Raw genomic sequence first — 26069 nt, 5'->3', positions numbered from 1 at the left:
TTGAAATAGGTCAAATTTTTAATGACTTTTAACTTTTGAAATAGGTCCAACTTTTAATTATTTGGACCATATCAAAAGACCCCAAACAACAATGGATTGCAAGTGGTAAGTGGTAGGGTGGTGGCACTTACAACTTACACAGTGAATTCTGCAGAACCAGAAACACTTGCATGTCAACCAAACTTGTACGTAAATAGAACAAAAGCAATAAAAATTCTGATAGCAACAAATCAAAGTGTCATCTGTCAGTCTTGGCCACATTGTCATATCTGCAGCAACACGACATATAAACATGCAACATCATAATTTGGTTTACAATCGTTAGTTACAAGAAAAATCAGTAGTAATTTGTGTACCAACTTAAGTTTTTTAGAGGGACGACTTGAAGCCACGCATGTATTTCAAGACATTGTTTAAAAAATCTACATACAACACAGCTCATCCGCCAAATCATTTTTAAAACGCAAAATAATGACTTTTTTTGGTACTCTTTTTCAAAGTGAATATAAAGCTAAACCAAAAAATGAAACCAGAAATTAATTTTCTAAGATTCCAAAAATCTGAAAAAAAGAAACGAACGTGGATGAACATTGCAGACTCGTAAATAAAAAAAGTGAAAGGTGCGTGGACCCCTTGCTTAGACAAACATGTTAACCTAATTACAATCAGTTTCGATTTCATCAAATGAATGAACACAAATTCTCAACACTGGAAAAAACATAGAAAAATGGTTTGTTTTATCTCATGAAATGATCAAATGGGTTTCTCATTCTTCCTGTTCATAATTTATCTTTGCTTTATATCATCTGTTATTTCCCAGGTTCAAGGTATGTGATTTTTTCTGTATTTAATTACCGATTTTTAAGAGATTTTCATGATTACAGACGCATGCGTTTTGCTAGGAATTGTTGGTTTTCAGACTGACGATATGTTTGAATTGAGTATATGCAGATTTTGTGAGCATAGATTGTGGAGGGACAAGTAACTACACTGACACAAGCACTGGACTGGCATGGATTTCTGACGTGGGACTCATGTCCCAGGGAAAATCAGTCCAGGTCGAAAACCCTAATGGAAACTTGTCGCAGTTTCAGAGACGCAGGGATTTTCCCATAGACAGCAAGAAGTACTGCTATACATTGAACACTGTGGAGAGGAGGAGGTATTTAGTCCGGGCAACATTTCAGTACGGCAGTCTCAAAAGTGAAGACACATATCCGAAATTCGAGCTTTACTTGGATGCCACGCAGTGGGCAACCGTGACTATTTTTGATGTTTCAAGAACATATGTGAATGAGATGATCATTAGGGCTTCGTCGGATTCTGTCGATGTGTGTATATGTTGCGCAACAACTGGGTTTCCGTTTATATCGACTTTGGAGCTGAGGCCTTTGAATCTTTCAATGTATGCCACGGACTATGAGGATGAGTTTTTCTTGAAAGTTGCAGCTAGGGTGAATTTTGGTGCTCCAAGCAAAGATGCTATAAGGTAGAAAACCAGATTGGATGTTGATGTTTTATTTTTTTTTAAAGGCATTAGGTAATAGAGGATTGGACGAACAGAACTGAGCACCAGAATTAGGCTGGTTCGGATAATGCATCTAGTGATTTGATCCTTGAGGGAGAATTTATTGTTTTTCGCAGGTACCCGGATGATCCATATGACAGAATTTGGGATTCTGATCTTGTGAAAAGGCAGAATTATTTGGTTGGAGTGGCACCAGGTACAGAAAGAATCAGTACATCAAGGGATGTAGACACAAGGAGTAGAGAGTACCCGCCTGTTAAAGTAATACAGACCGCGGTAGTTGGCACGAAGGGAGTGCTGAGCTACAGATTAAATCTGGATGGCTTCCCAGGAATGGGTCGAGCTTATGCTTACTTTGCAGAAATTGAGGATTTAGGCGCAAATGAGAACCGGAAATTCAAGTTGGAGCAACCTTTCTCGGCTGACTATAATAGTGCAGTGGTAAATATCGCTGAGAATGCAAATGGGGACTACAGGCTTTATGAGCCGAGCTACATGAATGTGAGTCTGGAGTTTGTTCTATCATTTGCCTTTGTTAGGACCCCTGATTCTACGCGAGGGCCGCTTCTAAATGCAATGGAGATAAGTAAATATGTTCAAATTGCTGCAAAGACCGATAGGCGAGATTGTAAGTCCATGATCTTGGTGTTGTTTATTTAAAAAAAGTTTGCATCAGATTGGAGGCGGTTTATCATTGATGAGCTGATTGCTATGCTTGGTTTTTAATTGGTAGTGGCGGTTCTGAATGTGCTTCACTTCATGGCTGCTGAAAGTCTATCAGTAGATGAAGGTGATCCTTGTGCTCCAACTCCGTGGGAATGGGTGAATTGTAGCTCCACAGCACCACCAAGAATCACAAAAATGTAAGTTCTTCATACCTTCGCAACAACTCTGCTTCATGTCGATTTCTGTTACATTGCTATTCAATACTAGGATACTTAGTTGCCAACAAATTTTACTGAATATTGCAGCAACCAACTTGAAACATGCAAAACCATCTGAAAGAAAATATACAAATCAAAAGGAAATTTGTAGACGCTAAGTGAATGGTTCAAAGTTAGAGTCATGGAATTAGTTAGCTTTGAATGTTCATCAAAAGCACCTTTTATGGTGCAGTGCTGATATACAAAAGCTGAATTCATTGACAGAATTGCTTCTGCATCAAGCATTCAAATATCAGATCTTCATCTTCACTTCTGAACATCACACCGGAAGATATCACTCACTAGTTATTTCATTCAGCACAGTTGCTTGCTTATAGGTTTGTCGATGGATGTCTATTAAAACCCCTTTTTTCACAAAACAGTGCAAGGTATTGCATCAATGGACTATTGCAATTAAAACAATGTAGGTCATGAAAATTTCGTCTTGATTGAAAACTTAAAAATTGATCAAATGTCTCTACAGATATTAAGCATTTTAAGTTTACGGAACCCTCTAACTTGTGGTATAGTGACCTATCAGGACAGAATGTGAAGGGTGAAATCCCCGTGGAGCTTAAAAACCTGCAGGAGTTGACAGAGTTGTATGTGCTATTATCCTCTAAAGATGCACGCCTTTGTATTTTTTTAATCATTACATTGAGTTTGCTTGCAATCTATCTTTCTGTGCACTTAGGTGGTTGGGTGGTAACTACCTTACCGGACAATTTCCTGACATCAGTAATCTTATCAATTTAAAGATTCTGTAAGATCTTCAAATCTTCTCCAAACTTACATATTTGAATTCGGAGAAGATATTTTTCCTTCAATGATGCATTTCTTTCATATTTTGCCAACTTGGAAGGCATCTGGAGAACAACAAATTGAGTGGTTCGCTACCTTCTTACCTGGCTAGCTTGCCAAGCTTACAAGAACTGTAAGTAGCCATTGGATTGTGAATTGGATACTTCCATGTATCATTTGGATTAGTATTGAACATTTTCCGTTGTGGGGAAATGCTGTAATCTGATTATCTGAAATCCTTATGTGGCAGGTACATACAGAACAACTCTTTCAGTGGGGAAATTCCGGCAGGACTGTTAAGGGGGAAAATCACATTTAAGTAAGTTTGCTTTTCACTGATCTATGCAATGCAACAAACATGACAATATATCGTAGCCTAGAAACTCATCGACAGATATGCTATTTCATCATGCAGATATGAATATAATATTGGACTACGTAAGAGGGAACGAAAACAGAAGCATTTCAAGTTGATAATTGGAATTTCTGTTGGAGTAGTTGCAACTGTATCATTGTTATTATTAGGGACTCTATTGATATTGCGTAATCTTCAAAGAAAGTCATCTTTTCAGAGAAGTAATGGAAAAGGTTTGTACGCAAGAATCTGTTTGCTGTGCGGTTCACAATTTCTGCAATGTAACATCTTTTCTTGTGCATCAGGTGACTCGCTGCGTGCCAGCACCAAGCCTTCAACTGGCTATTCAATTTCTCGTATGGATGAAGGCATAGCTTGCTACATTACTCTTCCTGATCTGGAAGAAGCGACTAGCAGCTTTTCAAAAAGAATTGGAAAAGGAAGCTTTGGGTCTGTATATTATGGAAAGATGAAAGATGGAAAGGAGATAGCAGTTAAAATGATGGCAGAATCATCTACCCACATGAATAAGCAATTTGTAACTGAGGTAGCACTCTTGTCACGTATTCATCATCGGAACTTGGTTCCTCTAACTGGATATTGCGAAGAAGAACATCAATGCATTCTGGTTTACGAGTATATGCACAATGGAACCTTACGCGATCACATACACGGTCTACACTCTCATAAAAAAGTTGTTCTTTGAGTTTATGTTCTTAGTTCTACCAATTTCATCCAAATCCATGACATAATTTGGTGACAACAGGTTCTACCACCCAGAAGCACTTAGACTGGCAAACTCGCCTTCGCATTGCAGAAGATGCAGCTAAAGGTATAAGAGGGAACTTCTGATACTAATGTATGCATACTTCATTTTTCAAGTGCATGCTATTGACACTAATATGTATAGGTCTCGAGTATTTACACACTGGTTGCAACCCTAGTATCATCCACCGGGACGTGAAAACAAGCAACATTCTCTTAGACATAAACATGAGAGCAAAAGTGTCGGATTTCGGATTGTCTAGGCAAGCAGAAGAGGATGTAACCCATCTATCAAGCGTGGCTCGGGGAACAGTAGGCTACCTTGATCCTGAGTAAGCCCATGACTCGTATACGAAAAATTAATTATGTTCACAATCTCTCCTGTATGCACTTAATCAGCCATGTTAATCGTCCGATGCAGGTATTATGCTAGTCAGCAATTAACTGAGAAAAGTGATGTGTATAGTTTTGGGGTTGTTCTTTTGGAGCTGATTTCAGGAAAAAAGCCAGTTTCAACAGAAGACTTTGGTTCTGAGTTGAACATTGTTCACTGGGTATGCTTTCTGATTCACTTAAAAAACATGTCTGAAAAATGTATATGGAAAGTTTTAGCAGTACCCCTTGAACTTAGTACCTTCTTCTGGTTTACTCCTCTCGACTTTGAATTTCGTTTTGAGACTCCATAATCTATTAAAATGGGAGGTGGATTGTCTGCCCTCCCATTTCCATACTCTTTCCATCCCCTCCTGTTTTGTGTGATCACGGTTAAGCCAGGTTAATATTTTATATTCCTGTTACTTTTTGTTTTATTATTTTTATAAAAAAATCAATATAAAATGTTGATGTGGCTTAACCGTGACCACACAAACAAGAAGGGATGGGAAGAGTATGGAAATGTGAAACAATCCACCTCCATTAAAATGTGCCAATACTCTCAAACTGTCAAGTTTTCCGTCCATTTAAAGGCTATTTTTCGTCAATCCATTTGAAGAAAACTAACGGAAAATGTGATAAATTTGACATTTGGGAGCAAAATGGTGCGTTTGAAAGATTAGGGAACTCATAACCAAACTGAAAGCCCAGGGGGCAAATTGAAAGCAGGTTTATAAATTCAAGGGCTTTGCTAATTTTTCTGGAATAAAAATTCAATGACTGGTTGATATGCGCGGGATTTTCTAGTATACTCTAGTGTATATGATAAACCAACATCCATGTCCGGTTGATTCTTGACATTTGCATGTTTGGCTCCACATCCAGTGCGTCATTCATCCCGTGTATATCATACACCGGAACATAGTAGAATTTTCGTTTTATACACACCATATAATCACTCAAAATTGTTGTTTTGCAGGCAAGATCCTTGATTCTTAAAGGAGATGTTGAAAGCATCATAGATCCTATCCTAGCAGGAAGTGTGAAAGTTGAGTCCATGTGGAGAATTGCTGAAGTAGCAATCCAGTGTGTTGAGCAACATGGTGTTTCGAGGCCAAGAATGCAGGAGATAATCGTAGCCGTTCAAGATGCTATGAAGATTGAAAAGGGCAGTGAATCCAACCAGAAAATATCACCCAGCAGTAGCAGTTCAAAAGCACAACCCTCCAGGAAAACTTTGCTAACAAGTTTTCTGGAAATTGAGGGCCCTGATTTGTCCAAGGATTGTTTAGTCCCATCAGCCAGATGAGATGATGATATATGAACGCTCTTTCTTTTGACATTTCACCACTTTAACACCAACCAACATTACTTTTCTTTCTCATTTGAAAATTGTAATTATTGGTTTTACACGATATATATGAAGTGGCGAATCAAGGATTAGAAATTTGGATCGTTTCAATATTAAATGTACAAGTTTTTTATAAAAACAAGCGCGAAGAGCATAAAAAAAATTTCAATTTATATTGTGAGAATTTTTTGAGTATTGTTCACGCAATCTTTCAAGATATGTCTAGTAGGTACAAAGTGACCCGTACAAATGATTCGAAATGTCCATAGAAGACCTTCACATGTATATTTTCTAAACTCCGGTCCTGGGACCACCCAATGTGCATCCACCTCTATGTATACACATAGAGAAGTAATTTTTATTACAAATAGTTTGACATGATATGTTGCCGCACATGTCGGTTATGTTTATTGAAGTGGATGGACGTGCCTCTGGTGCGAAATTGCACATCGTGAAAAGTATATTAAGCCGTATTAACCTTAGTTTGTAAAATGGTTTTAGTAAGAACTCTTGTTATGCGTACAAGAGTATTTACTACAATCAATCACTCATGTTAACTGGTCTAGCAATTGGTTTACTAAATAGTTCGGCATGTTATTTTTTGTGCCTGGACTGCACACTATCTCATAAACCCTTTGCATCATGGTTAATTTCCGTTTGAATTTGTATTGACATGACAACTTCTTAATTATTTGCTTTACATGCGTGACCCGTGACAACCTATTAAACTGATATTTCTCTTAAAAAATTTATATTAACAAATTGTCGATGCAAGTGAAGTGTTATAACGTCTGAACGGTCTATAGTCGTCCATGGTGCGTGCAAAAGATGCTAAAACGTAACCGTGTGGAAAACGACATGCACTTAGACAAAGCATGGATAGAAATGTATGATGCATATATTCCATATATTCGTCGGGGACGGTGTGGGTTATCTCGCCAAATCCTACGCAAATTATGTCGGCTCGCTCAGTGTTGTCACCACTTGCCCCCCAAGTGTCCTTCTAAAGGGATGTTCCACTTGGATTTTCCGCAACTTGTTTTATAGGAAAACTAATGAAAATAACTTAAAATTTTTGAATTTTAACAATAAAGATAAAATAAAGGGTAAAGTAAATAATACCATGATTGACTTTTTAGTATAAAAATATGGTTTTTCGTTAAAGTGAACAGTACTATGAGTTTTTCGTTAAAGTTCACTTGTTTTATTTGTTACCTTCTCTTTTTGTTTCTGTTAAATGTCTTATTTTTCTTTGTGAAAATGGTTTGACTAATTTAGCAGAAAATGGAGAAGGAGCCCTATAAATTAAAGACCATCTGTCTTAATATTTTTTTTTTTTGAATAAGCGATATTATCTACACTAAAAGGAAAGATGTAGATTTAGTCTCACAATGAACTAACAATAATTTGATTCAAATTTGTTTTTAACGAGAATAATTTGCTTAAAAAGGATCTATTCACCACAATAGAGGAGAACCAATGGATTTTTTTATAGAAACTCGAAACATGTGCTAATTTTATGGCCCAATATTAGGTTTAGTTTAATTCTTAATTATATTTTTAATTAGGTCATTAGTAGAGAATTTGTAAGATCTCACATCGCCTAGGGAAGTGATCCTTATATGTATATTTTCATCCCTACCTGGCACAAGGCCTTTGGGGAGGTCACTGGCTTTAGATTCTATCAGAACTCTGAAGTTAAGCGAGTAGTGCACGAGAGCACTCCCATGATGAGTGACCCACTGGGAAGTTCTCGTCTGAGTTCCCAGAAACAAAACCGTGAGGGCGTAGTCGGAGCCTAAAGCGGACAATATCGTGCTATTGTGGTGGAACAGGCCCGGGATGTGGTGGACCCAGGCCAGGATGTGACAAATGGTATCAGAGCCAATCCCTGCCCAGAAGTGTGCTGACGAGGACGTCGGGCCCCTAAGGGGTTGGATTGTAAGATCCCACATCGCTCAGGGGAGTGATCCGTATATGTATATTCTCATCCCTACCTAGCACGAGGCCTTTTGGGAGCTCACTGACTTCGGATTCCTTCGGAACTCCGAAATTAAGTGAGTAGTGCACGAAAGCACTCCCATGATAGGTGACCCATTGGGAAGTTCTTGTGTGAGTTCCCAGCAACAAAACCGTGAAGACGTAGTCGTGGCCCAAAGCGGACAATATCGTGCTACAATGGTGGAACGGGCTGGGTAACATCCCACATCGCCCCAGGGGAGTGATCCTTAAATGTATATTCTCATCTCTACCTAGCACGAGGCCTTTTGGGAGCTCACTGGCTTCGGATTCCGTAAGAACTCCGAAGTTAAGCGAGAAGGAGGCCAGAGCACTCCCAGGATGGGTGACCCACTGGAAAGTTGCTCGTGAGTTCCCAAAAACAAAACCTTGAGGAAATGGTAAGCCCAAAACGGACAATATCGTGCGACGATGGTGGAACGGGCCCGAGATGTGACGACCTGGGCTGGGATGTGACAGAATTCATGCTAAGTCACACGATGACTTTGCTATAAAAAAAATATATTAAAATTACTGTATTCGAACTTAAAATTTTTAACTTACACTTATATGTAAAAAAAATATTATTAAGTGATAAATCAATACAATTAAACAAATGTCAAATCATCATAGGAAGGCCGCAAGAATAATTAGGTATAATTAACATAAACCAAAATATTAAAAATAAAAATTCCACAAGAATAAGATAGGATTCGGCCCCCTTTGTTTTTAGGTTTTAATGGATAGTGGACCCCAATCCTTGAATTAGAAAGTAGTTGATTAAGTTTCAAGGGACCTATTTGTCTCTCCACCACAATAATATTTTCCATAATGCAAAGTTTTATATTGCTTTCCATATGGGTTTCTCCACCTGTTAAGCGTCCAAATGTGGGCCCTTTCATCAGATGATTGCAGATGAACAATTCTTAGAACAAGTCCACCGTTGGACCTTGCTCGGGGTACATGCGAGAGGAAAGAGCCCGAGGGCCGGTGGGTTCAGCTCCAGCGTTGGGCAGCCCGAGTGAGGGTGGGAGCCCGAGGGCCAGGCCCGTGAGGGATTGACAGCCTTTCAGCCCGAGGGGTGTGACGTCAGGCTGACGCCATGGTGTCGTCGTGTAATGGAGTATAACTAGCATCGATTTTTGGCACGGGGACGACAACTGTGCTGTTAATGCCGATAATTTTGATTTCGTGCAGCGTGGGAAGACGGAGGAGGGGACTGGGGAGGACCTGCCCGAGGAGCTGGATTTCAAGTCGGGCCTGATCCCGCGGTCGAGACAGATCCTGAAATCGGGTCAGATGAGGTTCGGGTTGCTGAGCCGCGACGGCGACGACAACGACGACGACCCGTTTCTGGAAGAGGACGTGCCGCACAAGTACAAGAGGGTGAACTTCAACGCATTGATGCTGCTTCAGTGGGTAAGCTTGGTTTTTATTATTGGGGCAGTGGTTTGCACGCTGACGATTCCAGTTCTGAGGGAGAAAAGCTTGTGGAAATTGAAATTATGGAAGTGGGAGGTCTTGATTTTGGTTCTGATATACGGGAGATTGGTTTCGGGTTGGGGGATTATGATCATAGTGTTTTTTGCAGGGGTTGGGGGATTAGGATCATAGTGTTCTTTATTAATAATATTTTATTGCCTATTGCCAAGGCTATTCAAGTGCAAAGGTGAAGATGCAAAAGGCAGTTACTGTTCACATGGTGGATTGAATAGTGGATTGCCTGGGGGGAGGGCTCTAAGGGTGGAGTTGCTCTCATACACAGAAATAAAAACCCACAATTTTGAACAAAAATATAATAAAAACCCACAACCAAAAACACACCTACATATGCATTGAGTAAGTTGCCGTTTAACCTCCTCATTATTATCTTAGTTGAAATTGATGATTTGGACAATTATTATTATTCTTTTTTTTAAATTACCTCATTGAATTTTTTGAAATTAGCTAATCAATCCCTCACCAGCATATTCTATGAAATTTCATTCATTTTGCGGTCAAATACTAGCACATGACCAACATCTGATTCACTTAGGGTATGCCTTGATGATAAAATGGGTGAAATTTCGTCAAAATTGACAATGAGGGGTTAGTGTTGATTTTAAATAGTTTAAGGGGTTAATTTACTAGAAAATAGTTTATGAGGTCAATTTCAAATGGAGTAACAGAGAATCAAATGGCAAGGTTCCCATATACATTTGCAAAAAAAAAAAAAAGCTCTTTAGCCAAAATTGTCCATGAGATTTGCATAACTCTTCACTTTGGTCCCTGAGATTTGAAATCAATAGAAGTGGTTCCTAAGTTTGTCCACCATCAATCATTTTGGTTATTCCGTGAAATTTTTTGTTAAATAGCGACCAAAATGACAAAAATACCCTCAACTTAATAAACATTGGGCCAAAATGATTTAACGAAAATTGAGGGTATTTTTGTCATTTTATCTTTATTTCATGGAGATTTTTCAGGGGATGACCAAAATGATTGATGGTGGACAAACTCAGGGACCACTTCTATTGATTTCAAATCTCAGGGACCAAAGTGAAAAGTTATCCAAATTTCAATGATCATTTTTGCTAAAAAGCCGAAATAATATTTTATACCAAATTCTTCTAAAGTTTGGAAAAGAGAATTTAAACTTTGATGCATAAAGGAGCGCACATTATTTTAATCAACGTAGAATATCTCTAAAGGAGATAGCAAAAAGTTTCTATAGCCATTTGACACTTTTGTGCTACTTTTGTCACTTCAAATCACTCCCCAACTAACTCTTTAAATTTTTTCACACTTTAAAATATTGATATCTTAACTTTATTATATCTCATTGGCCCAAATTTTTTTTCTAAAACTCTTTACTAAAAAATATTTTTGAATAAAATATATTGTGAAACCCAATTTGTTAACTTGAAGAAGTACCAACTGACTTAGTAGTTGCCAATTCTCTAGTTTGCTAATTGGGTTCCACCTCAGTTGAAGAGCGTATTTTCTACGTGGCTAACAAATTTAACTTTGTTACCCAAATGCTACCTCATTAAAGATGCTATTAGTTAAGCCCACTTCTACCAAATATGAACAAAAACAACACTCGAATTATATACGATTGGCTAGTCTAGCGGTACCTAATACTCATCATCTATTTAGTAGGAACAAAATCAAATTGACTCACATGAATGTGAATATAATATATATTTATATCCTACGTCAAGCTTGTATAACAAGATTCATTCATAAAATAACCCAAAACCAGAAAATAATCATCCCAAAACATAATAATATTCGTAAATACCATTGATTAAAAAAATTAGAAAGAAGCTGAGAGAAGGCACCTTGGCAATATAAAAAAAGAGAAGCAAATATACATAAAGGAAAAGATTATGATAATTAAGAAGTAGGAACACAAATTAAATGAGGAGGCAAAAGACGCAGTTTATCCTGAATACGTATGCCGTTCTGACCGTATAAAGCAAGCGAAGTCCGAAAAAAGTCGGTCTCAGGTCTCAAGCAGAGCCGCCCCTATTGAGAAAAAGATAAAGAGAAAATAGCCTGGGGATATAAACCTTTGTGTCCCTATCACTCTCTGCCTTTAGTTTGTTTGTTTGTTTTTGGTGCTTGCTGGGTATTATTTAATCTCCCTGCAGAAAGAAGAAAAAAACCCAACAAAAAATAGTGAACTTGTGGGTGATCTTTTGACTTGGTAGTCTCTGATAAGAGAGGGGAGTTCTTGCTCTCTGTTCTTTGTTAGAGAAAGAGAGGAGAGAGAGAGATGGAGATGATTTATTACCAGCCTTCTTACCAGGAGTCCTTGAGTGCTTTAGAGGCAGATATACAGCATGCAAATTCTCTGTAAGTTGCTTTATTCCTCTGGAAATTCTTTGTTTTTGTTTCAATTTCTCTGTTTTCCTATAGTGGTTGTGAATATCCTTTTTTTTTCCCAAGTGGGTAGTTTACTTTTACGTTTAACTGCAAAAAGCTGTATTTAGGTCATCTGATCATCACAACCCACATCATAATTTTTCAATTTAGGCAAGAAAATGCAAAACCCTTTGTCAAAATTGCCAATTTGGGATTTTTCTGGGGAGCAAGTTTGTTTTTTTTTTTTTTTTTTGGGGGTTTTGATTTTATCATGGTTGGTTATTAGATTGAAATGTAAAGTTTACAACTTTTGACCTATTACTAATTCTGATTTTGATTTGGGATTTTTCTGGGGAGAAAAGTTGTGATATTCTTCTTGGGTTTTGACTTGATCATGTTAGAGTCATCAGATAAAATTGTGAAGTTTGTAACTTTTGACATGTTACTAGTTCTGATTTTGATTTGGTCGTGTGCAGAGCTGCTGCAATTCCGAGAGGCAAAGGCGGTGCCCGGTTTCAGATGAAATTGGTTTACAATCACTTGGCTCCCCTCTTTCTGTTTTTGTTGCAATGGTTTGATTGCTCAATCACTTGCCTGCTCCCAAGATACCTAAATTTCTTCCACATACTTGTCTACAAGGTTTGGTTCTTTTCTTCCTCTCTAGTCTATTCGTTGTTAATCGATGCGGAAAAGGAATTTACTTTTGTTGCTCCACCTAATTCGGGCATGCCGGTCCTATTTTGATACAGGTATACACAGATGGCAGGCCTAGCATTTCAACTCATGGACGGAAGGCTTCTATAAGGGACTTCTATTGTATGTAGAATTTCCTACTTTATGATCATTGGATGTCGTTTGGTTGTGATTTGCTCGATTAGGTTTCTAACTTAGTTTGCTTTGTTGAAAACCGAATTTCAGCCGTTATCTTACCGACTCTTCAGCGGCTGCACGGGGATTTGGGGGAGTTAGACGATTCTAAGGATGGAGATCCTAGGGTTCCCAGCATGGAAAGCTCTGGAAAGAAGATGATTAAGGGAGATGGTAGCCTTGTCAATGCTGAGGGGGAGAGAGAAGAGGAGTGTGGGATATGTTTAGAGCCTTGCACCAAAGTGGTCTTGCCTAATTGCTGTCACGCAATGTGCATCAAATGCTACCGAAATTGGTAAGTACAAGCCTTCGCTATATCCCTTATCCGTATCCATGTCTGCTTGTTTCTCTAGACAGTCATTTATTCTTTGCACTTGCAATGCTCTGGTTTAATTTCAGGAGTAGAAAGTCGGAGTCTTGCCCATTTTGCCGTGGTAATATAAAGAGAGTTAAGTCTCAAGACTTATGGGTGCTCACTTGCAACGAAGATGTGGTTGACACCGAAACGGTTTCAAAAGAGGACTTGTTGCGTTTCTACCTCTATATCAACAGCCTGCCGAAAGATTACCCGGATGCCCTCTTCTTGGTGTACTACGAGTATTCTAATTTGTTTTAAGAGAGCGAAGAATGGTGTAGAGATAGAAAAGGCCCTCCTGTCAAATGTAAATACAACCCGGTAAGGAACTTCTGTTCGATTTTTACACAAAACAACGGTTTCAAATGTTATGCATATCGAAAATTTACAAGTCGTTGTAATACTGCTTCATTTACTGATGTCAAAATTTTCATCTTGAGAATCAAGTTCTGTTGTAAGTTAGATCTCCTGAACTATTACTCCAGTTAAAATTGACGTCTCATTTTTTTTTTGTTTGGCAAATTAATTTTTGAAGTAATTGAAATCAGCCAATTAACTTTTTTTCACGGTCAGAGATGAGATTTCATCCACATTGCCTTCAAATATTGTCATGTGACCAATACGTGATTCACTCTTGAAGATTAAGTCATGCTAGTATTTGATGGCAAATTGGATAAAATTTCATTGAATCTTATGGCAAGGGGTTAACTGGCTGATTTTAAATAGTTTAGAGTGTTAATTTTCTAAAAGAAAGTTTAGGGTGTCAATTTCAATTGAGGTAATAATCTGAGGTTTGACTCTGAATATAACGGTCAAAGCATTATTCTTTGTAGACATTTATGTCTATCGATGACCAACTTTCGAAAAAACTCGACGACTCTAGGCCTTGTAATTATGTAGAGCATTAATGTGATTGGACGTAAAATAAGTCAAGGGTAAACAATTCATTATCGTCTCATATTGGGCATGTCTTTAAGGATGACTCGAAGCCCCCGTGGGGGTTAGTGCGTGGATGGACTGCGGAAGCAGATAATGTGCTCTGGCAGGCTGTACTTGAGATGAAATCAGACTATGTGCTGTGGTCTCTTTCTTCCATCTAACCGTCAATTTAACATGTAACGCTTTCTCTAAAGAAAACTTGATCTTCCATACATAGTGAGGGATAAGAAATTGATGACAGAGCTATTGATTAGCATCCAAACAAGTGAAAAGTAGACTCTGCCTGCGTAAAAACGTAACGGTTATCTTGATAGTTCGACAAAAAAATTGAGAATGTAACTCGTTATTCATAAGTTGTTTTTGTTAATTTTAAAATGACATATTACATATCTTATGTTAAATGTATTGGTAACGTTAGGTTATGATCATGGTAAATTGGTAAAAATGAAAATTGACCTCGAAAGCCTAGTAGTAGTTTAGTAATGAATCAAGATCCTCTCCAAATCACTTTATTTCGAGCAATCGGATTTGAAAATTCGGGTCGTTCAAAGAAAGAGTGATCCAAGCAGTTTAAAGATGAGGTGAGCTAATAAAATGAACTAATGAGGACCGTGAGGTTTAAATTAAACGGTCCAAATTTTTGAATCTTGCAACTTTGGACACAGAGATTCGTAGAGATCTCGACTGGTTTAGTTTAGTAGTTTGGTAGAAGTTTAGTAGTTTGGTAGAAGTTTAGTTTAAACGTGTAGAGTAACGGTGGCCATTGACTGCACTATAACGGAAAGATCAAAACACAAAATAAAATAAATAAAAAGAAAAAGAAAAATAAAATTGGTGGGAGAAACCAGAGAAGGGGGTAACGTGGGAAAATTACAGTCAGCTCCGCAGTATGCAGGATCAGAGAGACACCGCCCGCGGTGGTCCTTATTCATCGTATCCAACCTTTTGAACTGTTACCGGATTCCACAGGTCAAATTTCTAGGGTTTTGGTCTCAGTCGGTGACAATTTTGGAGCTCTCTGATTGATTTCTAGGGATTACGGGGATTGAATAATCCGGTTCGGTTGGGTTGCCGATCCGAGCCTTGTGGCTGAGGAGGGAGGGATTGGTTTATGCGCGCCATTCCGATGTCTGAGAAACCTGGCTTGAAGCAGGTTCTGGAGGACTCGGCAGCTGAGGCGGAGGGAGATCAAGCGATTCGGGGCAGTCCAGTTCCGAATGGTTTGGTCAAGGATTCGAATGTGATTCGAAACGACGTCGCCGAGCCGGTGAATCAGGTAAGCGGAGAATTCTGGAATTGCAATTTGCGAAACGGTGCCGTTTCAATTCGATCGGGGGTGCATAATAGCTATGGTATCGGTTTTAATTGCAGGAATTAGGGTCGGAGTCGCCGGCGGCGGACGGAGTCGAAGACGGCGATGACAGGGTTCCGGGAGATAAAGGCAAAGTGACGGAGGATTCGGGGAAAGAGGAGTTCGTCGATTGCTCGGAGGATTACGCCATGGATGAGGTGGATCGCCTGCGGCTTTTGCTGGAGACTACTGTTAGCGAGAAGGAAAGTTTAGCGCGCCAATTCGAGGTTGGTATTTGTTTTATTCAATCGAACAGACTGATGCTTTTCGAGGCATTTTCGTGTTTTTGGTATTGATTGTTGGTTGTTGTTGTTGTTTTTTAAAATGTAGGAAGAAAGAGAGGCTTTTGGTAGAGAATTAGCAAGTCTTCGGTTTCAGCTCAATGCTTTCACTGATCCACAGCCATCGATTGGCGAAAGCGGTAATTTTGTTAATACCCGATGGACTGAGTTGATAAATGAATGTTCTGGACTTGTTAAGACGGCTTTGGAAAAACGGTTGCAGACTGAGGCCGCAGTGAGAGAGCTTGAAGGAGTTGTGTTTAAGAAGGATCAAGAGATTGAGGAACTCAATGCCAAGGTCAATGAGTTTTCGGTATTGAATGATGTGGTATCAATTTTTTTGAATTCTGCTCAGAGGTTTGTGGAAGTGTCATCTGAGGCTCAGATTGAGAAGGATACACATGTTGAATTTGTGACTAACAGGATGTTGGCTTCAATTAAGGGTGTTGTTGATCAACAAGAAATGGTGGATGGTTCTATAGGTGGAAAATTAGCACATGTTGAGCAATGCACTTCGATCTTAATTCAAAAGTTGACCGGGATGCTTTCTGAAATTGAGCAACTTAGACAGTGTTTACCGGAGGCCAGGTCAGATCTTGACTCGCATGAATTAGGGGGGATCTTCGCTGCTGCCCGTGATGAGTTATTTGAGCACAAAAGAAAGGAAGCAGAGTTTGTCGAAAGATTGAGCCATCTAGAAGATGAAAATAGGAAATTGATTGAAGAACTTGAAAATCAAAAAGGAATAGTTGAGATGGTAAATGCGGCTCTAGGACAAACAAAAATGGAACTAGAGCAGGAGAAGCATAGGTGCGCTAATACCAGAGAGAAGCTTACTATGGCCGTGACAAAAGGGAAGGCATTGGTACAGCAACGGGACTTGTTGAAGCAGTCCATTGCTGAAAAAACAAGTCAGCTTGAGAAGTGTTTGATTGAATTGCAAGAGAAGTCAAGTGCACTTGAAGCTGCTGAGTTAACCAAGGAGGAATTGATTAGAAGTGAAAATTCGATTGCATCCTTACAAGAAATAGTATCCCAGAAGAATGCAATCATTGAAAGTTTGGAGGAGGTTATGTCTCAGACCGGTGTACCTGAAGAACTTCAGTCTATGGATATTCTAGAGAGGCTTCGGTGGCTTTCGGATGAAAATGATAAACTCAAGGGCATTTCCCTTGAATTCCAAAACTTGAGGGATGCTATGCATGCAATTGATCTACCAGAAGTTATTTCATCTTCTGACTTAGAGTATCAAGTGAATTGGCTTAGGGAATCGTTTTCTCAGGCCGAAGAGGAAGTTCTTATGTTGCGCAATGAAATTACTGCAACTAAGGAAGTGGCACGTAAAAATATAGACCACTTAACTGATTCACTTTCAGCTGAGTTGCAGGCAAAGGAATATCTCCAAGCAGAGCTGGACAATCTGACATCCGAATACCAAGAGATTGTCAAGAAAGAGCAACAGGTGTCTTTGGAGAAGGCTGATATGGCCAAAGAGGAAGTACTTATGTTGCGCGATGAAATTACTGCAAATAAAGAAGTGGCGCGTAAAAATATTGAAGACTTAACTGCTGCACTTTCAGCCGAGTTGCAGTCAAAGGAATATCTCCAAGCAGAGCTGGACAATCTGACATCTGAATACCAAGAGATTGTCAAGAAAGAGCAACAGGTGTCTTTGGAGAAGGCTGGTAGGGCCAAAGAGGAAGTACTTGTGTTGCGTGATGAAATTACTGCAACTAAAGAAGTGGCGCGTAAAAATATTGAAGACTTAACTGCTTCACTTTCAGCTGAGTTGCAGTCAAAGGAATATCTCCAAGCAGAGCTGGACAATCTGACATCTGAATACCAAGAGATTGTCAAGAAAGAGCAACAGGTGTCTTCAGAGAAGGCCAATATGGTCAGAATGTTACTCAATGTGTCGGGAGTTGTAGTGGACAATGAAGAGGTCTATGAGCCTTCCTCGGACACTGCCTTGCTCATTGACAGATGCATTGGGAAGATAAAAGAACAGAGTAGTTCCTCACTTGATTCTGCAAAGGTTGATGCTGAATTGTTTGAAACAATTCAAACCCACCTGTATGTAAGAGATCAGAAATTGATGCTTTGTGAGACTTTACTAGAAGAGGAGACTCTGGTGAGGTCAGAGGTGAGTAATCTATCGAATGAGTTGCGGGATGTATCTCAAATACTTGTAGCGTTGAAAGAGGAAAAGGGGACCCTGCAGAGAGATTTTGAACGATCAGAGGAGAAAAATACTGTGCTAAGGGAGAAGTTATCCATGGCAGTCAAGAAAGGTAAGGGACTGGTTCAAGACCGGGAAAACTTGAAACATCGTTTGGATGAAAAGAAATCGGAAATTGATAAGTTACAGCTTGAGTTACAGCAGGAACAATTGGCACTTGCTGAATGCAGGGACAAGATAAGTAGTTTGTCTGCTGATGCAGATCGCATCCCAAAGTTAGATGCTGATCTAGTTACAATGAAGGAACAACGGGATCAACTCGAACAGTTCTTATTGGAGAGTAATAACATGTTGCAGAGAGTAATCGAATCTCTTGATGGCATTGATCTTCCTGTTGATCCAGTTTTTGAAGAGCCTGTGGGGAAGGTGAAGTTCATTGCAGGATACATAAATGAGTGTCAGGATGCGAAGGAAAAAGCAGAGCAAGAATTGGGAAAAGTAAAAGAGGATGTCAATGATCTGGCTGGTAAGTTAGCAGAAGCTCACTCAACTATAAAGTCGCTGGAAAATGAGTTGTCAGTTGCAGAGAATGATATTTCTCAACATGTTGAACAAAAGAGGGAAATGGAAGTGGGTAAGACCAAAGTTGAAAAAGAGTTCGAGAAAGCAATTGAGGAAGCTAAGTCTCAAGCTATCAAGTACAGTGAGGTTTGTGCGTCAAAAAAGTCACTGGAAGAGGCGTTATCACTCGTAGAAAATAATATATCTGTGCTTGTCAGTGAAAAAGAAGGAGCTTTAGCCGGTAGAGCTGCTGCAGAGACAGAGCTAGAGAAAGTAAAAGAGGAAGTTGATATTCAGACTGGCAAACTAACAGAGGCGTATAAGACCATAAAGTTACTCGAAGATTCCCTATCGCAGGTACAGGACAATGTTTCTTTACTCATTGAACAAAACAATGAAGTTCAAATTGGTAGGACCAATTTAGAGGGTGATCTAAAGAAACTGCAAGACGAAGCTCGATTCCACGATAACAAGGTAGCAGATGCCCAGGCAACCATAAAATCACTGGAAGATGCATTGCTGAAGGCTGAGAATGATATTTCTGTACTTGAAGGTGAAAAGAAAAATGCTGAAGAAGAAATATTAACTCTTAATTCCAAGTTAAATACATGCAACGAAGAGTTGTCTGGAACTAATAGCAGCACAGAAAGCAGGTCCATAGAGCAAAGTTGTCACCTACATAATCTTCACCTGTTACTGAAGGATGAAACTCTGTTGTCCACTGTGAAAAGATGTTTTGAGAAGAAATTTGAGGGCCTGAAAGATATGGAACTCATTCTAAAAAATATAAAGGACCGGTGTGTTTCCATGAATTTAGAAGAGCTGCAAAGATACCAAGTGTTGGAGGTATATATGCTTTTCTGTGGAGAAAGTTTTGTTCCGTACGGTTCACTTTATTTTTTCTTTTGTGCATGCCATGCAGATGCTGGTGGATCAGAATCCATTTTGCATTTTGAGCTTTCCTTTTTCTTCTTTTTATATTCTCTTTTTGTTGTCAATTTCTTACTTCTTCCCGGGAAGAATATGTTTGGCTCTGATAAAACCAAACTCCTTTATAATTATAATGTCGCTGTGATGTGTTCCCAATGACTCAATATTTTTTATCTTTGTTTTAATGAGCTCCTTTTATTACTTATTCCAGGAAGATTCATATGCAACAAAGTCTTTCTCAGATGGCCTTGACAATATTTACAGTGTTGAAAAGGATAATGGTGAGGCCAGTGTTTCCGATGCTGATATGTCCTCATATTTGAAGAAGACTGCAGAAAAGTTTCAGTTGCGAGACAATATTCTTGCCGAAAATGTTGAACGCTTCTCTTCTTCTGTAGATGAGTTTATTGCAAATCTGTTGAGAAATCTACAGGCAATAAGGGATGAAGTAATCACTATGTCCGAGAACATGGAGTCTGTCAAGGAAAAAGCAACTAATCTGGAAATAAGTAAACAGGAACAGGAGGATACAATAGCCAGTTTAGAAAATGATCTTAACTCTCTACTCTCTTCTTGTACTGATGCTACTGGAGAACTTCAGTTTCAAGTCAAGAACAATTTACTTGAACTGAGCTCTGTTCCTGAGCTTGAAGAATTGAAACATTATCTGTTCCCAGAAACAGGAGCAATTGGTGGAGAGACCACAGAAACCAATGAACAAGGTCTATACGGCAGCAAATATGGGAAAACTGCAGAAATGTTGTCCATTTCTATTAGAAAAGTTAAAGCTTTGATTAAACAGTTTGAGAGCGCAAGTAAAGTGGCAGCCTCTACAATTGAAGATTTGCAGAGTAAACTGACAGAAGCGAGGACGACTGTTGAGAAAGCCGTTGAAGAAAGGGATCTTGGACAAAATAGGATTTCCAAGTTGGATACTGATGTAGAAGCATTACAGAATTCATGCAGTAAGCTGGCACTTAGACTAGAGGATTATCAATCCAAAGAGGATAAGTTTAACGAAAAAGAGGCAGAAGTTTTATCACTGCGCAATGCTTTGTCAATGAAGGAACAAGGTGAATATCTTCTCTTTTCTTTCTTATTCTCTTTTTGATGTTGCTGAACATATTTATTTTGATGTTGTAATGACTGTAAGTGCTCTAATGACTTACTTATTCATGTTGCTTGTTTCAGAGGCGGAAGACTCACTCCTGTCAGCATCTGAAATCAAAATCCTCTTTGACAAGATCAGCGGGATTGAAATCCCTATGCCAGAGTCACATGGAGGAGACTCGCAGCCCCACATTTCATCTCATGTGAATAAACTATTTTACGTTATTGATAGTATTAGTGACCTTCAGCATCAGATAAACTTATTGTCTTATGAAAAAGACGAGTTGCAGTCAACTCTTGGGACTAGGAATCTTGAAATTGAACAATTGAAGGAGGAGGTTGAAAGTTATGATAGAGATAGACAAGGTAGAGAGAAGATGAAAAATGAACTGTCTCTGCTCATATATAGTTTGGAAAAAATTATAGATATGTCAGGAGGTAATGATTTAGTAGGAGACCAGAAATCTTCTGGTGTGACGGGACTTCTATCAGTGTTGGAGAAGCAGGTTAGGGCTTTACAACTGGAATCTGAAAGTTCAAAATCAAAAGCCCAGGAACTTGGTACTAAGTTGGGAGAGAGCCAAAAGATTGTGGAGGAATTATCGACTGTGGTTAATTCACTTCAAGGAAGGGCTGCTCAGTCAGAGATTGTCCAGGACAGGAGCATCTTTGAAGCACCTTCGTTGCCTACCGGTTCAGAGATATCTGAAATTGAAGATGGGGTAAATGTTCATTTATATGATTCCATTATAATTCCATTCTCTGCGTCGTTACCATTTGATTCCTTTTGAACATGTTGACATATGCTATAAAAATTCCAATTAAGTTGAGGTGTTTTACGGTGCAAAAATTAGTAGGTGTGCCTATTGTTAGTTGCATGCCGAACAATATCAGTTGTGGTTTTTTGTACGGAGACCTGTAAGAGTTGAAGTTTAATCAAATTTTTCAGGGATCACACGGAAAGAACGGGATATCTCCTGTCCAATCAGCAGCTCATGTGCGAACTATGCGAAAGGGTTCAACTGACCATCTGGCAATTGAAATTGGATCTGAATCCACCCGGTTACTCAACAGTGAAGAAACTGATGAGGACAAAGGTGTGCACTTTATGATTTGTCTATAGTTCCAAACACCTTTAAGGCCTGGTAAAACTTATTTCCTTCTGTTTTTATTTTCTTGTCCTTTTCCAGGTCATGTGTTCAAGTCTCTCAATGCATCTGGTCTCATTCCAAGACAGGGAAAGTTGGTTGCAGATCGAATAGATGGAATTTGGTAAACTCTCGAGATTAACCTTGTTATATAGAGAAGGGGGTCGCGGTGGAAAACATCAAAATCCTTTCTTCTTTTCACCTTCTTTTTTCTGAAACCTTATTACACGAAAACCTTAGTAGCTGCCTAACATCTAACACACAGCATATTTAGCCGTTGTTTTGATCAATGCAGTCTGCCACATTTCCTATGTTTCACTTGATTCTTATTTGTTTTCTAATCTATATACGCAGGGTATCTGGCGGGCGGGTTTTGATGAGTCGCCCGAGGGCAAGGCTCGGACTTATCGTCTACTGGCTCTTCTTGCATCTGTGGCTGCTGGGAACCATTTTGTAACCAATCAAGTCTCTGGTTGTCCCTCATTAGGGTGTGCAACCAAATTGTATCATAGACAGACATTTTGTCTTTTCCTTTTGCTGTTCTTTTCTTTCGCTTTGCATATATGTCTCATCCCCAAACTATAAAATTCGATGCAATCACATTTTTTTTAGGTTGCAGAGAATCAAATCGCAGGTGGAAAATTTTCCACATTTTGTTACTTGTTTTGTTTCATCGTGGTAGTTTGGTATATGACACTCGGTGAACCTCAAAATCTCTCTAGTGAATCCAGTAACACAGACACACTTCTTAACTTTCGGAATTTCCCATTTGATGAATCGTGTTTCTAAAAATTATTCGTAAATTATTTGTGTGATATGACACGGGAACAACTCATGTCACGGATTCATCGTCACTTGAATCCGCCACGGTAGGTTCGGTGTCAATAACACAAAACATATGGGAAAAAGTTAACACATGTTTTTATATTATTGGCATGAGACGTCACGTGGTAGTGTATAACATTAAAAGCACATTAGCAAATAAATGATCGTACACGAGAACATTTCTGTGAATAACATACAGGATCCATCCTTGGTCCGGATCCCTGTCATCAAATCCATCAATCCAGCGCTTTGAAATTTGATCCAACGGCTAAAAACAAAAACTCTTTAAAAATTATAATAATTTTAACCGTTAAATCAAATTTCAAAGATTCCGATTAGTGGATTTGATGGGAGGGAGAGGATCCCTTTCCCCATCCCTGGTGTTGTGCCGGCTTTCAACATTTGTCAACTTTAGGATATCGTTTCTGTATTCAATGATCCACGTGGCAACAGTTGTGGTGGTCGTTGGTTGTTCAATCTGGGGGCTTGAAGCTCCGGTCGCTCACTTGCTTCTTTAGCTGTAAAGCACCGGGCTTTTAGTCGCCGTTTTTACTCCATAATTTTACTCAGAGGTTCGTAAAACGCTCGTTAAATCTTCATCTTCCAATTTTTTTGCTCAAATGAATAAAAACTAAACCGAAATTTCATTTCCGAAACTGGGGTTTTACTCAGAGGTTCGGATTGGACTCTGGCCTGCAATTGGCCAATGGGTTCCCTTTCTGTGATCCCATTGAGTTGGGGAAGCTCTATCTTCATTGGTTAGTCCTTTACACTGCTTAAAGTTATTTCTTTCTTCGGATTAAATTTTTATTGTATCGGGAACACAAGTCACGTGGTGTTATAATTTGAGTAGAATTGTATCGCCACGCGGCCGGTACACCGAAAAATTGGCCTTCTGTGTTGGAGTTTATGATTATGCTTCTTGATTTGGTAGTATAAAGTTTGAACCTTTTTGTTCAGGTGGGAAGTTTGATGTGCACAAAGCTTTGCCTCCCAAATTATGTAGTGTGAGAATTTCGTATATAATTTTTTTTTATACAGTATTTGGTGTATAGAAGTTGGGTTTTGATTTTGTTATAATGTGAATTCAATTGTGTGTTTCTGTCTTGGCAGGGAGTTGCAATTAGCCCGAGAGCTTTTGCAAGTCGGAATTCGGTGAAGAAATTGAGAAGGGACGGGCAGGCACGAAAAAAGGTAGCAGATAAGAGCATTGCTTCCGAAGATGATTGTGTTAAAAATGACGAGAATGTGGAATCTTCTGTTAATTTAGCTGCAGAGGAACTGGTTGCATTCCCTTCCAGAGGTGCTGTGCTTCAGGCTTGCACTGTTACATCCGGGTTGATAGCGGCTTTGGGTATAATTATTCGACAGGTAGGATTTACTTAGTGTGTTCCTGAATCGATGTTCTTTCAAGTTTTCGGTTCACGCAAATCAACTGTTTTCACTGTCTTATTTTACCTTGTTGAGAACAGGATCATTGGCCAGTCGGTTTTGTAGACCAGGATATACATTTTGGACCTTGTCGAACATACATGCTGCACTGAAATTTCTTAAACATCATGCTGTGACACAATTGTCCTTGTTTCTGATTATTTTATGTGCTGAAGTTCATATTTTGTCTGAGAAAATCAATATGTTTTCCCACGAACGTCGACTAGTCATGACCATACACATCTTCCATCAGAACCTGAATTATAAATTAAAAGTTAAAATGTTTTCTCCGAGGCCCGAGTTTAGTTAATAGTTAAGACATTCTACTCTAGAGTGTAATGTTACTCTCAGGTTTTGTAAAAGGAACAGAAAAGTATGGTTGGAGTTTTGCTTAACTTGGTAAGTAATCTGCATTTAAATTTTATATCTTATCTGCAACTTGCAGGCATCTCATGTTGCAAAGATTGAAGGATTGCCAGTCTTTGACTGCTCATTGGAAGTACCATGTATGAACACATACATGCTATCTCGATGCAAGAATTAGTAGTGAAAATTTTGTTCTTATTCTCTTTGGCAAAGACAGTCTATAAGCTGTTACCGAAGCAAGATACTTTTTATTGCCTTCTTCTTTGTTTTCCTTTATGTTTTGGATTTTTAATGTCTTTTTTCTGGATTTAGTTGTTTCATTAGTTTCAAGAGCATAACTCGTTTCCCCCATCGGGTCCAGTTGATTTTGAGGTGTGGCATCTTCAGTTGATTTCTGGATTGGTTATTCTGATATCACTTAGCCGATATCTATTATTGAAGACATGGCCGGATTTCGCGGAGTCCAGCGAAGCCGCCAATCAGCAGGTACCTACTTTCTGTTCTAGCTGTATATCGGCAAGGACTCTGTCAATATAGTAATTCAGTCCCACATTGCTGCTTGAAGACATCGCTTTTTATTGATAGTGTCGTCCATAGTTGATTCCGCATCTCTCCATTTCCTGTAATTTAGGTCCTTACATCACTTCAACCTTTGGACTACATAATCGTTGCATTTTTGCCTGGGGTCAGCGAGGTTAGCTAGTACTTGTAACCTGATTGTAGTATTGTTCAGTTCTTCTCTGCTCAGCTAATTTTGCATTAATTCATCGTGCATTGGATGGACAGGAACTTCTTTTTCGGGGTGCCTTGCTACCACTTTTTGGATCTAATTGGAGGAGTGCCTTGGTAGTCGCCATCATTTTTGGTGTTCTACACCTGGGCAGTGGCCGAAAGTATTCCTTCGCTGTTTGGTACTTATCCTTTTCTGGTTCATTCATGTCATTGTTAGACAGTTTTCCTTTTTTCATTTCATATTTCACGTATAATTATTTCGATGAACTCTCATGAAACTGCATTGAAGATTAGTTATGATTTTGCGTTAAAACGTGTTTCAGGGCAACTTTTGTGGGTCTTGTGTATGGTTATGCAACCGTCGTCTCCTCTAGCCTTATCGTGCCAATGGCTTCTCATGCAGTCAACAATTTGGTTGGAGGGATGTTATGGCGTTACCGATCAGATTCATCACGGAAGTTATGAGAAGACTGCCACTGTCACCCTTACCAGAAAATGTACATAATTTGTCTTGTAAATTGGGGAGTGTATAGCTAGTGAGGCACTATTACTAAAACGTATTACTTCTGTATATCTATAAGGAAGAAAGTTGAAACAAAACCAATGCACACACGGTTTTCATAACCACGCGAATAGTGTGCAAGTTTTGATTCACTTTGTCAGTATTTCGCACCAAGTATGTACTCAAGTCAATCCCATTATTTTTAACGTATTTGTGTACTTTTAAAAGAACTTTTGTCTTCTTTTTTATGCCATTTAAAAACTTCATGATGTAAAACTAGTAAAACTAAAATTTTGAGGTGAGCAACTAAGATGACACAAGGACATCGATACTCGATCAGTTGTCTCTTCATGATATCGTATGATTAACACAAAACAAAACGCTATGATTGTGGTACATCCATGCCAAGTTCTTCTAACCTTGTAGTTAAAACGCTGTTAATCCAAAACAAGTTCAAATGAAAACAAACAAAATTAGACCTGAATTGACCTATAAAAACCTGTTTAATCTAAATTTTGGCATCGTTGACCAATAAAAACAAGAATCGAAA

The 26069-nt window shown here is 38.9% G+C and overlaps 4 protein-coding genes across 10 annotated transcripts; all 4 read left to right on the top strand.

Annotated features, from left to right (window-relative positions):
- The first annotated feature begins 464 nt into the window (after nt 1–464).
- LOC126608890 (probable LRR receptor-like serine/threonine-protein kinase At1g67720) lies at nt 465–6191 on the top strand. 3 transcript variants are annotated; one of them, XM_050276906.1, is made up of 14 exons: nt 465–620; nt 952–1489; nt 1645–2156; nt 2262–2391; nt 2982–3053; nt 3146–3214; nt 3314–3385; nt 3503–3571; nt 3668–3840; nt 3913–4281; nt 4374–4439; nt 4518–4704; nt 4794–4926; nt 5724–6191. In XM_050276906.1, exons 2-14 carry the CDS (start codon nt 1035–1037, stop codon nt 6051–6053), a joined length of 2637 nt encoding a protein of 878 aa, XP_050132863.1. In that variant the 5' UTR covers nt 465–620; nt 952–1034; the 3' UTR covers nt 6054–6191. The 3 variants fall into 3 exon arrangements, with proteins under 3 accessions (XP_050132863.1, XP_050132862.1, XP_050132861.1); XM_050276904.1 differs by lacking the exon at nt 465–620 and adding an exon at nt 646–827; XM_050276905.1 differs by lacking the exons at nt 465–620; nt 2982–3053 and adding an exon at nt 645–827.
- A 5366-nt stretch (nt 6192–11557) lies between these two features.
- LOC126607057 (E3 ubiquitin-protein ligase AIRP2-like) lies at nt 11558–13626 on the top strand. Its single transcript, XM_050274484.1, has 5 exons — nt 11558–11933; nt 12419–12581; nt 12692–12758; nt 12861–13104; nt 13209–13626. Exons 1-5 carry the CDS (start codon nt 11854–11856, stop codon nt 13423–13425), a joined length of 771 nt encoding a protein of 256 aa, XP_050130441.1. The 5' UTR covers nt 11558–11853; the 3' UTR covers nt 13426–13626.
- Nucleotides 13627–14913: 1287 nt separating this feature from the next.
- On the top strand, nt 14914–22322 carry LOC126607054 (trans-Golgi network-localized SYP41-interacting protein 1-like). 2 transcript variants are annotated; one of them, XM_050274479.1, is made up of 9 exons: nt 14914–15379; nt 15475–15681; nt 15785–17401; nt 17606–19321; nt 19617–20478; nt 20597–21237; nt 21465–21612; nt 21706–21787; nt 22018–22322. In XM_050274479.1, exons 1-9 carry the CDS (start codon nt 15215–15217, stop codon nt 22118–22120), a joined length of 5541 nt encoding a protein of 1846 aa, XP_050130436.1. In that variant the 5' UTR covers nt 14914–15214; the 3' UTR covers nt 22121–22322. The 2 variants fall into 2 exon arrangements, with proteins under 2 accessions (XP_050130436.1, XP_050130435.1); XM_050274478.1 differs by having other exon boundaries at nt 15785–19321.
- A 574-nt stretch (nt 22323–22896) lies between these two features.
- Nucleotides 22897–25749, top strand: LOC126607055 (uncharacterized). Of its 4 annotated transcripts, none has more exons than XM_050274480.1 (9): nt 22897–23060; nt 23161–23246; nt 23449–23495; nt 23602–23859; nt 24365–24425; nt 24647–24771; nt 24917–24979; nt 25072–25196; nt 25341–25749. In XM_050274480.1, exons 2-9 carry the CDS (start codon nt 23195–23197, stop codon nt 25480–25482), a joined length of 873 nt encoding a protein of 290 aa, XP_050130437.1. In that variant the 5' UTR covers nt 22897–23060; nt 23161–23194; the 3' UTR covers nt 25483–25749. The 4 variants fall into 4 exon arrangements, with proteins under 4 accessions (XP_050130437.1, XP_050130440.1, XP_050130439.1 ...); XM_050274483.1 differs by having other exon boundaries at nt 22906–23060; nt 23449–23490; XM_050274482.1 differs by having other exon boundaries at nt 22906–23246; nt 23449–23490.
- Nucleotides 25750–26069: the final 320 nt, after the last annotated feature.

This window comes from Malus sylvestris, chromosome 16 (genome assembly GCF_916048215.2).
Source record: "Malus sylvestris chromosome 16, drMalSylv7.2, whole genome shotgun sequence".
Taxonomy (NCBI): Eukaryota; Viridiplantae; Streptophyta; class Magnoliopsida; order Rosales; family Rosaceae; genus Malus; species Malus sylvestris.
The sequence above is the reverse complement of the archived record's forward strand: the minus strand, read 5'-3'. Positions and strand labels throughout refer to the sequence as shown.